At 43.8% G+C, this 15,076-nt stretch overlaps 1 protein-coding gene across 3 annotated transcripts in view; it reads right to left on the bottom strand.

Annotated features, from left to right (window-relative positions):
• The window catches only part of LOC137655641 (uncharacterized protein KIAA2013 homolog), a 77,852-nt gene extending 62,976 nt beyond the window's left edge, over positions 1-14,876 (bottom strand). For all 3 annotated transcript variants that reach the window (XM_068389566.1, XM_068389568.1, XM_068389567.1), the window contains exons 1-3: positions 14,785-14,876; positions 10,170-10,241; positions 9,040-9,143 (exon numbers count right to left, since the gene is read on the bottom strand). In XM_068389566.1, the coding sequence (XP_068245667.1) occupies positions 9,040-9,143; positions 10,170-10,225 (160 nt within the window). In that variant the 5' untranslated portion in view covers positions 10,226-10,241; positions 14,785-14,876. The remainder of the gene's footprint in view (positions 1-9,039; positions 9,144-10,169; positions 10,242-14,784) is intronic.
• Positions 14,877-15,076: the final 200 nt, after the last annotated feature.

Below are 15,076 nucleotides of genomic sequence, written 5' to 3'. Positions count from 1 at the left end.
GTCCCCAGGTGGTCACTCATCCAAGTACCGACCAGAACTGACGTTGCTTAACCTCGCTGGACGGACGAGAAGCGGGGTTTCCAACGTGGTAAGGCCGTTGACTCAATATCATGGCCAGATACTCCAGATGTTGAGGCAGAAGAAGAGAAGGCTCCAAGCAAAATACCATGAACCCACACTCATGGTAAGCATCCGGAAGCTTGTCCCGGCGCTGAAGAAGGTCGAACCCGAGCCTACCAGAGTTGACCAGCCCTCCAAAAAGCAGAGGAGGCGGAAGCCTGCACCTGAGCGGCCATGAGGAAAGCAGGGAGAGTTCTCTGGGGAAAAAAACCTGCTATGCCATGGCGGGATAGCCACACTGCATCATAAGCAGGAATACTTGCAGTCTAGGCTGAATTCGACGAGCTCCCTGGAAGATGGATGGAATGGAAACTGAAAGTACCCGTCCTTCCGATCCAGGGTTTAAGGAGTCCTGTCGCCTCGTTACCAGTCTGATCGATTCTGCTGTTCTACGCTGGCCGAAGTTTGTTCGACAAACTTGATCAGGGCTGAGAGGTCGACTACGGAACTCCCCTCTCAGATCCTTCCTTACAAGAAAGGATCGACTGAAGAGGCCGGGGGTGAAGCCGTCGATGATCCTATGGAAGACCTTCGCCTAAGGTATGGATCATTCTGCACAACCGGGCAACTCTTGCTGACACTATGGCATAGAGGTTCAGAGACACTAAATTCGCCGACAGAGACGGCAGGCGCGATATCCTTGGCTGATCACAGAGATTGTGCGGGAATGGGCATCGGGAAGCTGTCATCCGGATGAGTAACCTTAAGCATCCTCCCAACGAAAAGCCTGCAATCCTAGAGTTCGTGAACTTTTATAGCAGGTAGTAGGTTGGCCAGGGCACCAGCCACCCATTGAGATAATACCACTAGAGTGTTAGGGGGTCCTTTGACTGGCCAGACAGTACTACATTGGATCATTCTCTCTGGTTATGGTTCACTTTCCTTTTGCCTAACCATACACCGAATAGTCTGGCCTATTCTTTACATATTCTCCTCTGTCATCATACACCTGACAACACTGAAATTACCGAACAATTCTTCTTCACCCAAGGAGTTAACTACTGCACTGTAATTGTTCAGTGGCTACTTTCCTCTTAGTAACGGTAGAAGAGACTCAAAGTAGAACGGTAGAAGAGACTCAAAGTAGAACGGTAGAAGAGACTCAAAGTGGACTACCCCATCCGCCAGCATCTACAACCATTTAACCACTTTGTTAAGTTTAAACGGCAGTTTCCAGTTTCACAGAAAGAGAAGATGATGGTTTGTATTAGTGTAAGAACAAACTTGATCAGTAACATTTCTTGACATAAGCTTCTGAATACTGGTCAAGATTCATTGAAATATGTTATTTTTATTAGTAAAATAAATTTTTGAATATACTTACCCGATAATCATGTAGCTGTCAACTCCGTTGCCCGACAGAATTCTATGGAGGGATACGCCAGCTATCACAATACTAGAAGGGGGTGTACTTACCAGCGCCACCTGTGGCCAGGTACTATAGTACTTCTTGTTGACACCTCCTCAATTTTTCCTCGGTCCACTGGTTCTCTATGGGGAGGAAGGGAGGGTCAATTAAATCATGATTATCGGGTAAGTATATTCAAAAATTTATTTTACTAATAAAAATAACATTTTTCAATATTAAACTTACCCGATAATCATGTAGCTGATTCACACCCAGGGGGGTGGGTGAAAACCAGTGTACAAGATTAAAGGATAGCTAAGTATCCCATATTTCATATAACAGTTATCTCAAATAACAATGAAATAATAAGTACCTGGTAAGGAAGTCGAATTGAACCGTTACTCTGCCTCTTTTTTAAGTTCGTCTTCCTTACTGAGCGCAGCGTTCCTCTTGGAGGCTGAATCAACTCAAAGGTGCTAAAGTATATAGGGCTGCAACCCCTACTAAAGGACCTCTACACAACCTCTAACCCAGGCGCTTCTCAAGAATGAATTGACCACCCGCCAAATCAAAAGGATGCGGAAGGCTTCTTAGCCTACCGTAACAACCATAAAAACAACAATAAAAGCATTCAAGAGAAAGGTTAAAAAAGGTTATGGGATTAAGGGAATGTAGTGGCTGAGCCCTCACCTACTACTGCACTCGCTGCTACGAATGGTCCCAGGGTGTAGCAGTTCTCGTAAAGAGACTGGACATCTTTAAGATAAAATGATGCAAACACTGACTTGCTCCTCCAATAGGTTGCATCCATTATGCTCTGCAGAGAACGGTTTTTATTAAAGGCCATCGAAGTAGCTACGGCTCTTACTTCGTGGGTCCTTACCTTCAGCAATGCAAGGTCTTCCTCCTTTAAGTGAGAATGGGCTTCTCTAATCAGAAGCCTTATATAATACGAAACCCCGTTCTTGGACATGGGCCTCGAAGGTTTCTTGATGGCACACCATAAGGCTTCTGACTGTCCTCGAATAGGTTTAGACCTATTAAGATAATACTTGAGAGCTCTGACAGGGCAAAGAACTCTCTCTAGTTCGTTACCTACCATGTTGGAGAGGCTAGGTATTTCAAACGATCTAGGCCAAGGACGTGAAGGAAGTTCGTTCTTTGCTAGGAATCCGAGCTGAAAAGAACATGTTGCAGATTCGGTCGTGAAACCAATGTTCTTGCTGAAGGCATGAACCTCACTGACTCTCTTAGCTGTTGCAAGGCAGACGAGAAAAAGAGTCTTGAGGGTAAGGTCCTTGAAGGAAGCTGACTGGAGAGGTTCGAACCTAGGTGACATAAGGAACCTTAAGACTACATCTAGGTTCCAGCCTGGAGTGGATAGACGACGCTCTTTAGAAGTCTCAAAAGACTTAAGGATGTCTTGAAGGTCCTTGTTGGAAGAAAGGTCCAAACCTCTGTGGCGGAGAACTGAAGCCAACATACTCCTGTACCCTTTAATCGTAGGGGCTGAAAGGGATCTCTCATTCCTAAGATGTAATAGGAAGTCAGCTATTTTGGTCACAGAGGTATTGGTAGAGGATACTGAATTGGCTCTACACCAGCTCCGGAAGACTTCCCACTTAGATTGGTAGACTCTACGAGTGGAAACCCTTCTTGCTCTGGCAATCGCACTGGCTGCCTCCTTCGAAAAGCCTCTAGCTCTAGCGAATCTTTCGACAGTCTGAAGGCAGTCAGCCGAAGAGCGTGGAGGTTTGGGTGCAACCTGTCTACGTGAGGTTGACGTAGAAGGTCCACTCTTAGAGGTAGAGTCCTGGGGATGTCGACTAGCCATTGAAGTACCTCTGTGAACCATTCTCTTGCAGGCCAAAGGGGAGCAACCAGCGTCAGCCGTGTCCCTTCGTACGAGATGAATTTCTGCAGGACTTTGTTGATTATCTTGAACGGTGGGAATGCGTAAAGGTCGAGATGGGACCAGTTCAGCAGAAAAGCATCCACATGAACTGCTGCAGGGTCTGGAACTGGGGAACAGTACAGCGGAAGTCTCTTGGTCATGGAGGTGGCAAACAGATCTATGGTAGGTTGACCCCACAAGGTCCAAAGTCTGTTGCACACCCTCTTGTGGAGGGTCCATTCCGTGGGAATGACCTGATTCCTTCTGCTTAGGCGATCTGCTGAGACGTTCATGTTGCCCTGAATGAACCTCGTGACCAAAGTGAGGTTTTGACTTCTTGACCAAATGAGGAGGTCCCTTGCGATCTCGTATAGGCTCCTCGAATGGGTCCCTCCTTGCTTGGAGATGTACGCCAAGGCTGTGGTGTTGTCTGAGTTCACCTCCACCACCTTGCCCAGCAGGAGGGACTTGAAGTTCAGCAGGGCTAAATGAACTGCTAGTAGCTCCTTGCAGTTGATGTGGAGCGTTCCCTGTTCCTCGTTCCATGTTCCCGAGCATTCCCGTCCGTTCAAGGTCGCACCCCAGCCCGAGTCCGATGCATCTGAGAAGAGATGAAGATTGGGGGTCTGAATAGCCAACGATAGGCCCTCCCTGAGCAGGAGATTGGTCTTCCACCACAAGAGAGTGGTCTTCATCTCTTTGGTGACTGGGATAGAGACTGCTTCGAGAGTCAAACCCTTGTCCCAATGAGCTGCAAGATGGAATTGAAGAGGGCGGAGGTGGAGTCTCCCTAGCTCGACGAACAGGGCCAGTGATGAAAGGGTCCCTGTGAGACTCATCCACTGTCTCACTGAGCAACTGCTCCTCTTCAGCATGCTCATGATGCAATCTAGGGCTTGGCTTATCCTTGGGGCCGATGGAAAAGCCCGAAAATCCTGACTCCGAATCTCCATTCCCAGGTACACAATGGATTGGGAGGGAATGAGCTGAGACTTTTCTATGTTGACTAACAGACCCAGTTCTCTGATTAAGTCCAAAGTCCAGTTGAGACTCTCCAGACAGCGACGACTCGTGGAGGCTCTCAACAGCCAGTCGTCTAAGTAGAGGGAGGCTCTGATGTCCGATAAGTGGAGGAATTTTGCTATATTCCTCATCAGATGCGTGAACACCATAGGAGCTGTGCTTAGGCCAAAACACAGGGCTTGGAATTGGTAGACAACCTTTCCAAAAACGAATCTCAGGAAAGGTTGGGAGTCTGGATGAATAGGAACGTGAAAGTAGGCATCTTTCAAGTCCAACGAGACCATCCAGTCCTCCTGCCTGACCGCTGCTAGGACCGACTTCGTCGTCTCCATCGTGAACGTCTGCTTGGTGACATACGCATTGAGCGCGCTGACGTCCAGCACCGGTCTCCAACCTCCTGTCTTCTTGGCCACCAGAAAGAGACGGTTGTAGAAGCCCGGGGATTGATGGTCCCGGACTATAACCACTGCCTTCTTCTGCACAAGTAGCGACACCTCCTGGTGCAACGCTAGCCTCTTGTCCTCTTCTTTGTAGTTGGGAGAGAGGTTGATGGGAGATGTGGTCAGAGGGGGTTTGAGGCAGAATGGAATCCTGTAACCCTCCCTCAGCCAACTGACAGACTGGGCGTCTGCACCTCTCTTTTCCCAGGCTTGCCAGAAGCTCTTGAGTCTGGCTCCTACTGCTGTCTGGAGATGCGGAGAGTCAGTTTTTTCCTTTAGAAGCCTTGGAACCTTTCCTAGACTTGCTCCTGGAAGAGTCTGGACGGGAGCTTCCTCGGCTGGGGGCTCTACCACGAAAGGGCGGTATGAACCTCGTAGCAGGAGTATCAGCCACTGGGGTGCGATAAGTCCTGGGGACTGAGGTAGCAACCTTAGTCTTACGAGCCGATGAGGCTACAAGATCATGTGTGTCCTTTTGTATCAGGGCAGCACACAAGTCCTTAACCAGCTCTTCGGGGAAGAGGAACTTCGAGAGCGGAGCGAAAAGGAGTTGAGACCTTTGACAAGGTGTAATGCTGGAGGAAAGGAAGGTACATAGCTGTTCCCTTTTCTTAAGAACCCCTGACACAAACATCGACGCAAGCTCGCCAGATCCATCTCTAATGGCCTTATCCATGCAGGACATTAATAGCATGGCAGAATCTTTGTCCGCAGGGGAGGTCTTCTTGCTGAGGGCCCTCAGGCACCAGTCTAAGAAGTTGAACATCTCAAATGCTCTAAAAACACCCTTCAGGAAGTGATCAAGGTCTGAGAAGGTCCAGCAAACCTTAGAGCGCCTCATTGCTATTCTACGAGGCGAGTCTACCAGACTTGAGAAGTCAGCCTGGGCAGAGGCCGGTACTCCCAAGCCTGGTTCCTCTCCTGTGGCATACCAAACGCCCGCTTTAGAGGTGAGCTTAGTCGGAGGAAACATGAATGAAGTCTTTCCAAGGTGTTGCTTAGTCTGCAACCACTCCCCTAAGATCCTTAACGCTCTCTTAGAGGACCTTGCTAGGACTAGCTTAGTATAGGTAGACTTAGCTGGCTGCATGCCCAGCGAAAACTCAGATGGCGGAGAGCGTGGAATGGCAGAGACAAAGTGGTCTGGGTATACCTCCCTAAACAGAGCCAAGACCTTACGAAAGTCAATAGAAGGCGGAGAAGACTTGGATTCATCCACGTCTGATGAGGGATCCAGGTGTGCCGCCTCATCATCAGACGCCTCATCACCAGAGTGTAGCGAAGAGATCGGAAAGGTATGCTGAACGGCAGAGTCAGCACGAGCTGGAACAACAATATTAGTGGTTTCCTCTTCAAGACTCTGTTGAGGGAACACCTGAGGCTCAGACTGCAAGGGCTGATCACAAGAAGTAGCAGAAGGTAGGCGCATGGGTGGAGGAGGCTGACTCCTAGCATGAGTGACTGAACTCAAGGGTTGCGCTTGCTGAGTGGTTGGCGGAAGCGGAGTAGCAAGTTCCTGAGGAACGAGTAGAGGTTCCTGCGGTGTGAGCGGAGAGCGATGAGGTAGAGGCTGCGCAGAACGTAGTAAATGTCTCGCGAGTTGAGGCTCCTGAGGCGCAAGGCTAAGGTGTTGTGGTGCTTGCCTTGAGGAGGGTTGAGCTCGCTGCAGCGAGAGCTGAGGAGACTGACTCATGGATGGGAGAGGTTGTTGTACCTCAACCGAGTGTTGCATCAATGGTGGAGCAGCAAGTGGAAGCGGAGGAAGAGAGGTATAAGCCTCCTGATCCCATTGCTGAGGTTGCCTTAAGGAAGGCGGAGGGAGCTGTACACCACTGGGAACAGTAAACTCAGAACGTGGCTCAACATCGTACGCCTGGCAGGCGGTACTGCGGTCAGGTGGAGCGAGCGCAGGCGGAGCGAGTGCAGGCGGAGGCGGAGGAGCAACCTTCTCAGCCCGACACTCACGCATCAAGACTGAAAGTTGTGACTGCATGGACTGCAGTAGAGCCAACTTGGGGTCGGCAGACACTAAGGTCTGCTGAGGCAAAGCCTTAACAGCAGAGATCTGTTGCGGCAGAACCTTACTCCTCTTGGGCGGAGTGCAGTCGACAGATGACTGCGGCGAGTCAGAGCTGAGCCAATGACTGCAGCCCGGTTGAGCACTCGCGGACTGGACTCTGCGTTTGAGTGGTCTAGAGACCTGAGTCCAGCGTTTCTTCCCTGACAATTGATCAGCGGACGAGTAAAAGACGGGCTCAATCGTCTGCAGGTGGGAGTGACGGTCTCTGGAAGACACGCCCGCAACCACCGAGGATACTTCTGTGCGCCGATCAAGGCCTGCCGAACCCTTTTGCCCTTCGACATTGCTTCTCCCCTGGGCTTGGGAGCTTGCAAGAGGTCCCGGACTGGGAGGACGACTGGCACGCACAGAAGTATCCTCACGCACCACACTGACACTGACACTAGCACTTGGCACTGCACTGACACTAGCACTCGTCACAGCACTGGCACTAATACCACCCACTGCACTCTTGACCTTAAGTTCCTTGACTTCGGCCATAAGAGACTTATGATCGCTAACCACTGACTCTACTTTATCGCCTAAGGCCTGAATAGCACGCAAAACAACATATCAGGCTGAGGGCAAATAGTAGGTTCGGGGGTATCCACTACAGGGGTAGGAAAAGGTAGGGGATCATGGGGTGAGGAAAAAAGTGAAGAGTGAGAAGAACTCCTCCTAACTCTGCCTCTCTCTAACTTGGTTGAATACTTCAGAAGACGGACAAAATCAAGTTCCGAAAGTCCGGCGCATTCCTCACATCGATTTTCTAACTGACAGGGTCTATCCCTACAGTCAGAACAAGCGGTGTGAGGATCTACCGAGGCCTTCGGAATACGCCTATTACAAGACCTACATCGCCTATGGGTGGGGGCTTGTGAAATGTCAGACATCTTGAATCCAAAGAGTTAGCCAAGTGGGGTTTCAAAATCAAGCAAAAGATCGTTAACCGTTAATCAGGATTAAATAAAAGCTATCTAAGCTAATATAAGAAGGTTTCCAGTAAAGCGACAGCCGAAATCAAAGAGAAATACTTCACCAAAAGCCGTGAAAATACTCCAAGATCAAAAGCGTATCCCAGAACGTCTTGCCGGAAGCACGACAGAGGAAAAATTGAGGAGGTGTCAACAAGAAGTACTATAGTACCTGGCCACAGGTGGCGCTGGTAAGTACACCCCCTTCTAGTATTGTGATAGCTGGCGTATCCCTCCATAGAATTCTGTCGGGCAACGGAGTTGACAGCTACATGATTATCGGGTAAGTTTAATATTGAAAATTTATAAATTCATTAATCACTACCATGATTAGTGAAGTAACTATCCCAGTGCATTGTTCAATTTTGAAAAGAACTACAGTATATACATAAGGTAAATAAATGGTCCCAAAATTATCTTTTATCATTAATTGTTATTGTTTTAAACATTGCCTAACTTTAGTTTCAACTCAACACATTCACATACAATATAAATCTCCTACTCTCTGTGTATCATCCTAACTACAATAGCCTATTCTATGGAACCACTTAACACAGACTGGGTGCTCTGTTGTCACTAGGGGAAGTTAAAGGGGAATGAAGCAAAGTTGAAATTGAATAAGTGATGTATAATTTTGAATTGAATGCCAGCCCAATAAGAATAGGAATCTTCTTTGAAACCTAATACTGTATTGTACTTTCTTCATACTCAGATTCACAAAAACTGACAATTTACAGAGAGAAAACTTGTGAATTTATCATAAGGAGGAAAACAATACAAAAGGGGACAGTATTTCTCTTATCTGAAGTCTCTTATCTCAACTCTCAATGAATTCATTTCATGAATCGCCATATCAAATCATTACGTAATTTCACCTCTAGTTGTTTTATAATTATCAAATTTTTGTCATAGAGCAGATATAATTCATTCTCTATTGTAGGATGAAAGATCGAATATTAACTAGTTGAAGCTGGATAATTGAAAGGAAACAAATGTCGATTTTAGTGAATGAAGAAATAAACTCAGACCATGTCTTTTTTTTTTTTTTTTTTTTCAATCAATAAAAATGTCATCTTTTGGTGCTCCTTAAGTTTCAAAGTCTCATTTTAACAATAAGTTAAGAAAGTGTCACACAGACAGACTTAACCACATAAAAATATACTTGAATAAGCTTCACTTACCAGTGAGTGATGGCTTTGTGTTCAGGACTAAACGAAAAATTGATGGTCCACAATAAAGAAGAACGACAAGAATAACTAACACTACCAAAACAGCTTTGCGGTACCTGGAAATACAGAATGAATATCATTACTTTGTGAATACTGGACAGTATTGTATTCAATACACACTATTAGCAAAGAAATACTGAGCAACTTTGTATATTTTTGATACTATAAATTGAAAGCAAAAACCTTAAAAATCTTGCATTAATTCTAACAATGGTATACTACTGTACACAAAATCACATGGGTAAATCATCATATAAGATTTGCTATTTTCAGCCCAATACTGGCCCTTGTGACCAGGATAGTGGGGATATTAAATAATTCTCTGTCAAACCCTGTAAGGCTATCTTGCTAAAGAGCTTGTCATAACGATATGAACTTTGAAAAACTGGAAATACATCAACTTGAATTAGTGAATACTGGAAAATTAATAAGTTGAAAAGGGAAAATAGGATATAACCGAGTGGTGGCGGCCTATTTGACTTTGTATCTCGACATATTTAAGGAATTTTGAAAACTATATTTATGATATATGAAAATTATTCCATCCCAAAACTAAGAGAGGAATAAGACTAACCACAGTAGAAACTATCAACTCCATTCCTTTGAGAACAAGGTGCCCAAAACAAGACTTGTGTAGGAAAGGGTTCAACTGGAACTCCAAAAGTGAACACGTTTCATATGCTCTATCAATATCTTATTAACCCTTTTACCCCCAAAAGAACGTACTGGCACGTTTCACAAAACTCATCCCTTTACCGCCATGGACGTACCGGTACGTCCTTGCAAAAAAATGCTATAAAAAATTTTTTTTCATATTTTTGATAATTTTTTGAGAAAATTCAGGCATTTTCCAAGAGAATGAGACCAACCTGACCTTTCTATGACAAAAATTAAGGCTGTTAGAGCAATTTAAAAAAAATATACTGCAAAATGTGCTGGGGAAAAAATAACCCCTTGGGGATTAAGGGTTGGAAATTTCCAAAGAGCCTGGGGGTAAAAGGGTTAACAAAGAAACAATAATAATATTACAAATTCTGACGAGTAAGAATGTAAAGCATGAAAAGTATGCATACGGTACTTACGATATATATCCATCTAATGCTCTCTTTGCCCTTTTGACAAGTTCACTGACGTCCATGCTGTTGACTTAACTCCTGCAGAAGAAAATTCAATTAATCAAATTATTTTATCATTGACTATACTGTACTGCAACACTCCTCTTTATCTTATAATGAGTCTTGTTTGAATAAAAGTACAGTATTATGGTAACATAATTCTTTTATAAATAAACTAATAAGGATTGCCCTAAAGCAAAGTTAGTCATAACTAGTTTTTGGGTCATATTTACTATGAATCCTCAAGCCCACACTAAATAAATCTGGCTGAACTGGCATTCTTAGATACAATGTGTTTTATCAAATAGAATCACAACAAAAGTTCACTTGTTTCAAAATCCCAATTAAATAGAGACCATGATAATTTGAGCGTGTCTTGCTTCAGAGCAGAACTAAGAGTATGATTGACAGATGAGATCAATTTCAAGAACGGCACTCTGGTAACTTTCAAAAATCATTATGCTCACAAATGAACTCAATGATGTCCTGAAAATTACCCTATAACTCACTCTGTAGGAGAAGGACACTCAAGACCTAACAGATCAGACTGAGATGGTTCTTCTCTCACACAAGACACAGAAATGCCAACCCACCCAGATGACGATATGAACTTTGAAAAACTGGAAATACATCAACCTGACTCTGCAAGTAGAGATGGTTCTTCTCTCACACAAGACACAGAAATGCCAACCCACCCAGATGACAGTGAATAAGTCAACATAAATAGTTAACACCGATCCAGGCATAAAAATTTCCATCTGGAGAGCCATGGGCAGCAGTCCTACTTCCCCAATAAGGATAAGGAGATGTAAGACCTTTCGCATTCATCTGTGCAATGCCTCGCGAAAAGGCTTTCACTCAGGAATGCTGGACAAGGAATAGCGTGCATACTTCTTCCTCATCCTAACCCTTGCTCCTGACTCTGCAAGTAGAGATTGGAGCAATCATTGACAACACTCCCCCACAGGAAGAAACTACAGTGGTGGATCTGGCAGGAACTACAACACTGGGACACACTGACAGCAGAGAAGGGGAAGGTACACTCACTGACACTGAGGATACAAGAGATCCTGGATCCCCTGTCACAAGAATCAGGGCAATGAACACAGGGGAAGGGACATGGAGCACTGACACTTGGTCAGGGATTAGGGTCACACCTTTTGACTTAAGACTTATCTTTACCTCTTCTTTCATCTTTCTTTACCTCCTCCAATCCCACAACCTTTCCCACTGGGCCGGAGGTAACCAAACCCGACTTACGAAACCCCAGGTTCCCTGACACCGAGGGCACCACCACACCTCCACACCTGGCAACATGGGAACAAAACCCTGCACAATGGTACTGGGGGAGACGCAGCCTTGGCAACCAACTCCCTCAAAGCAGTCATTGAGGGTCTACCTGTCAGGCCTAAGGACGTCTAAACATTCCTTAGGTAAAACTCGTAGTCAACAGTCACCAAGCTCACAAAAGCAGTCTTATCACCTTCCACAGGGGACTGACAAATACTTGGGGTACCAGCACACCAACAAAACCTAAAAAAACAGCTGATGTCAATCTGCACTCTCCAAAACCCAAGGGTGTATGCACATGGGTGGCAGTAGCACGACACATTTCTCTAGAAGTATGCAAATGCAGCAACCTTTGACGTTGTCTTCTTGGATGTTGCCCAGTTAGACCCCGATGAAGGGCTAGTGCTTCTTCCCCTTCAGAGCATATGTCTGTCATTGCACCAGAGGCAATGATCGACATCTGGCAAGAGGAGATGCTTGCGCACAGACATACCCCCTACACGTATCACAGAGGGAGTGGTCTACATGTCTTCACCATGAAGCGGTTGCAGGCCCGCCCTTCCCTGGGAAGACAAATTTCCTCTTTCCATTCCATCATCAACAACAAAGCACAAGAAAAAGAATCAACAGCTTGAAGAACGCTAATCACACATGCGCGATTGATTGATTGATTTAAAGTTTTCAGGCATCCTGACACACATGCGCGAACATAGCACCTGAAGTATAATTGAATAGAGAGCTGACTGTGATAGGGGGCATTTGTCATGCTCCCTCACCAGTTGGATAATTGATTGTTATCCATTTTCAACAACTGATAACAGCTCACGCCAAAATAATTTCCCTAATTAAAGGATAAGCGTTTGTTGGTTTTCTTAGGAACAAATGCGATTCAAAAGAAGCAAAGGATAATACATTTTCCTATTGCCCATAAGATAATCTGTTTACACTTTTCAAAGCAGGAGGAGTGCCAAGTTAGGTTAGGTTAGGTAGCGTCCAGCTAACCCAATATAAAATTGATAGTAGCCAGGGTCTGATTAATTCCGAAATGGCAACACTCACATCAAATAGTACTGTATTCGGAGCCTTTGCATATCAGCGGCCAGTTCCTCCAGCGAGCATAAAATATGGCCACCAACTGACCTAAACTCCCCCCCCCAACCTAACCTACAAGCCGTGTCTTTGCTTACTTACCTAACGGGGAGCTAACACCCCCTACGACCCCCTTTACACTGCCATAATCTTAGTCAGCCATCATCGTACATACAGGTGGCCGCTATAATATATACATCTCCTGTATTTGACATCCTGAATGAAGTCATATTAGCATAAAATTAATCAACGTAACATATTTCCCTCACCCAAAACTCTGGTTCCCAACTTCATCTCTCACCCAACCACGTCAAAACTTTATTTACAATTTCATCAAACAGTCTTGATCCTTTCTAATTATTTACAGTCGTGAGTTTTCTTCATTTTCAACTTTACCAATTGCTGTACATTTACCAGATGTAATAATCATCAGGTCCTATGTCAGGTCGTTTGGATTAAATATTCACAATTATTAGTTAATATGAGTAGTAAGCTTACATAAACAAGGGGATGGATGCCTGACACCTTGCAGAATATACAATTCAAGATAAAAGGAAACACTAACTTTACTTGATGTAGTTTAGTTATTTCGGGGTGTATGTATAATAGCGGCCACCTGCATGTATGATGATGGCTGTCTATGAATACGCCAGTGTAAATGGAGTCCCTGAAGCTCGTAGGTTAGGTTTGGTGAGAAAGTTTAGGTTAGTTGGTGTCCATTATCTATACACATGGGAGGAACTGGCCGCTAATATACAAAGGCTCCGTTATTTCTACACCACAGCATGATAGCCCAGTGATCTGCTGACATATAGACAATATTACAAAATTATACTTAATCCTAGATAGGCAATAACTATATGGTTCACAACAGACATAACGCCATTGCTTATGTTATAAATTTACCCGAACGGAATTCAGAGACAACAGGATGTTTAATAAGTAAGGGTTGTGGTAAACTATTGGAAACATCCTAGCTAGCAATCTACAGGACAAGTGTTCGATACATGCTAAAGCTTCGACAGTATCTATTAACGTCCACAACCTCATCATCTTCGTGATCTAAGGAGAGGTCAAGGGGAGTCTATAGGTATCCCTGCCAAGTCATTGGTAGTCATTGCCTGATCCTCCCTGGGTAAAATTATATTTACGGAAGGGGAAATAATGTATACAGAAGAAAAGTTTCGTTTAACCATTACATATTGTTTTCCCAGTATGTTTTCCCCACAAAAAAAAAACCCAGGTTCCCACTGGGTGTCCCCCATTATCAACAGATATAAGTATATATATATATTTCACCAAGTCTTTATTAGCGTTGAAAATAAGTGTCATTTTCGTAGAAAACGGGCGTTTTTCTGTAAGAAATAGCTGCTTTTGAGTATGATAGCTTTCACCGTCCGTAACTATAATACAACCCCTCCCTGGCCGTACCTTGATGGAGATGGGCCCGGGCCTTGATATGTATATACGGTTAATCTCTAGGACATTGTCACTGTCCCTTGCCTATACCATTCATGACCGACCTTTAAACAAAGCATCCTACCGTAGGTCCGTTCAAGTCTAGGGGACGGTTAAAGAAAAAGGACACAGACGGCATCCTAGGATATGTTCGAAGGAAGATAAGGGATTTAAATATATTAAGAACTGTGAGGTTTCGATATTTATGAGTAAATATATATAATTTTCTGGATATTTAGTTATTGGTAAATTATTATAATTCTCCACTTGCCAAAGGCTAATATAAACTAGGAATAAACACAGCTGGCTAGTCTTAACAATTTTTATAGGATAATTTCAAATTCAACATCTAATTTAACATGGCAAATGCTTTTTTTGTAAATTTTTGTGTTATAAATCTCGCATTGACAATGCAATACAGTAAGGTAATCCACTGCCTATTATCAATGAGCTATTTACACGGCAAATTACCTCATTATAATCATAATTACATTAAAAACATGCAACATTGATAACTATTATTATAATATGAATTGACTAATGTAATACTAAAAAAAATAAATAACCTTAAAATCCAAAATAAAACATCAAAATCACGATCAAAGGGGCGGTGAACATCGTAAATTTCACACGTTAAAATACGATATAATCAAACTACTTTATAATAAATAACAAAATAACAATGACAAGCCTTTCAATCACACAAATCAAGCCACTATAAATTAATATCTGCTTCGATACATACCCAATCATTTCAATGGATGTAAAACTTTATCATCTGACGTGACCATAGACCGTTAACACATCAGATAACTTCAGCGGACATTTAGCTGTACGTCATCAATAGGGACAAAACAACAGATTTATTAAAAATAGCAATTAATTAATTATTATTATTATTATTATTATTATTATTATTATTATTATTATTATTATTATTATTATTATTATTATTATTATTATTAGCTAAGCTTCAATCCTAGTTAGAAAAGCAGGATGCTATAAGTCCAAGGACTCCAACAGGAAAAATACCCCTG

Source organism: Palaemon carinicauda, chromosome 16 (assembly GCF_036898095.1).
Source record: "Palaemon carinicauda isolate YSFRI2023 chromosome 16, ASM3689809v2, whole genome shotgun sequence".
In the NCBI taxonomy this organism is placed as follows: Eukaryota; Metazoa; Arthropoda; class Malacostraca; order Decapoda; family Palaemonidae; genus Palaemon; species Palaemon carinicauda.
This window is presented reverse-complemented; position numbering and strand designations above follow the sequence as displayed.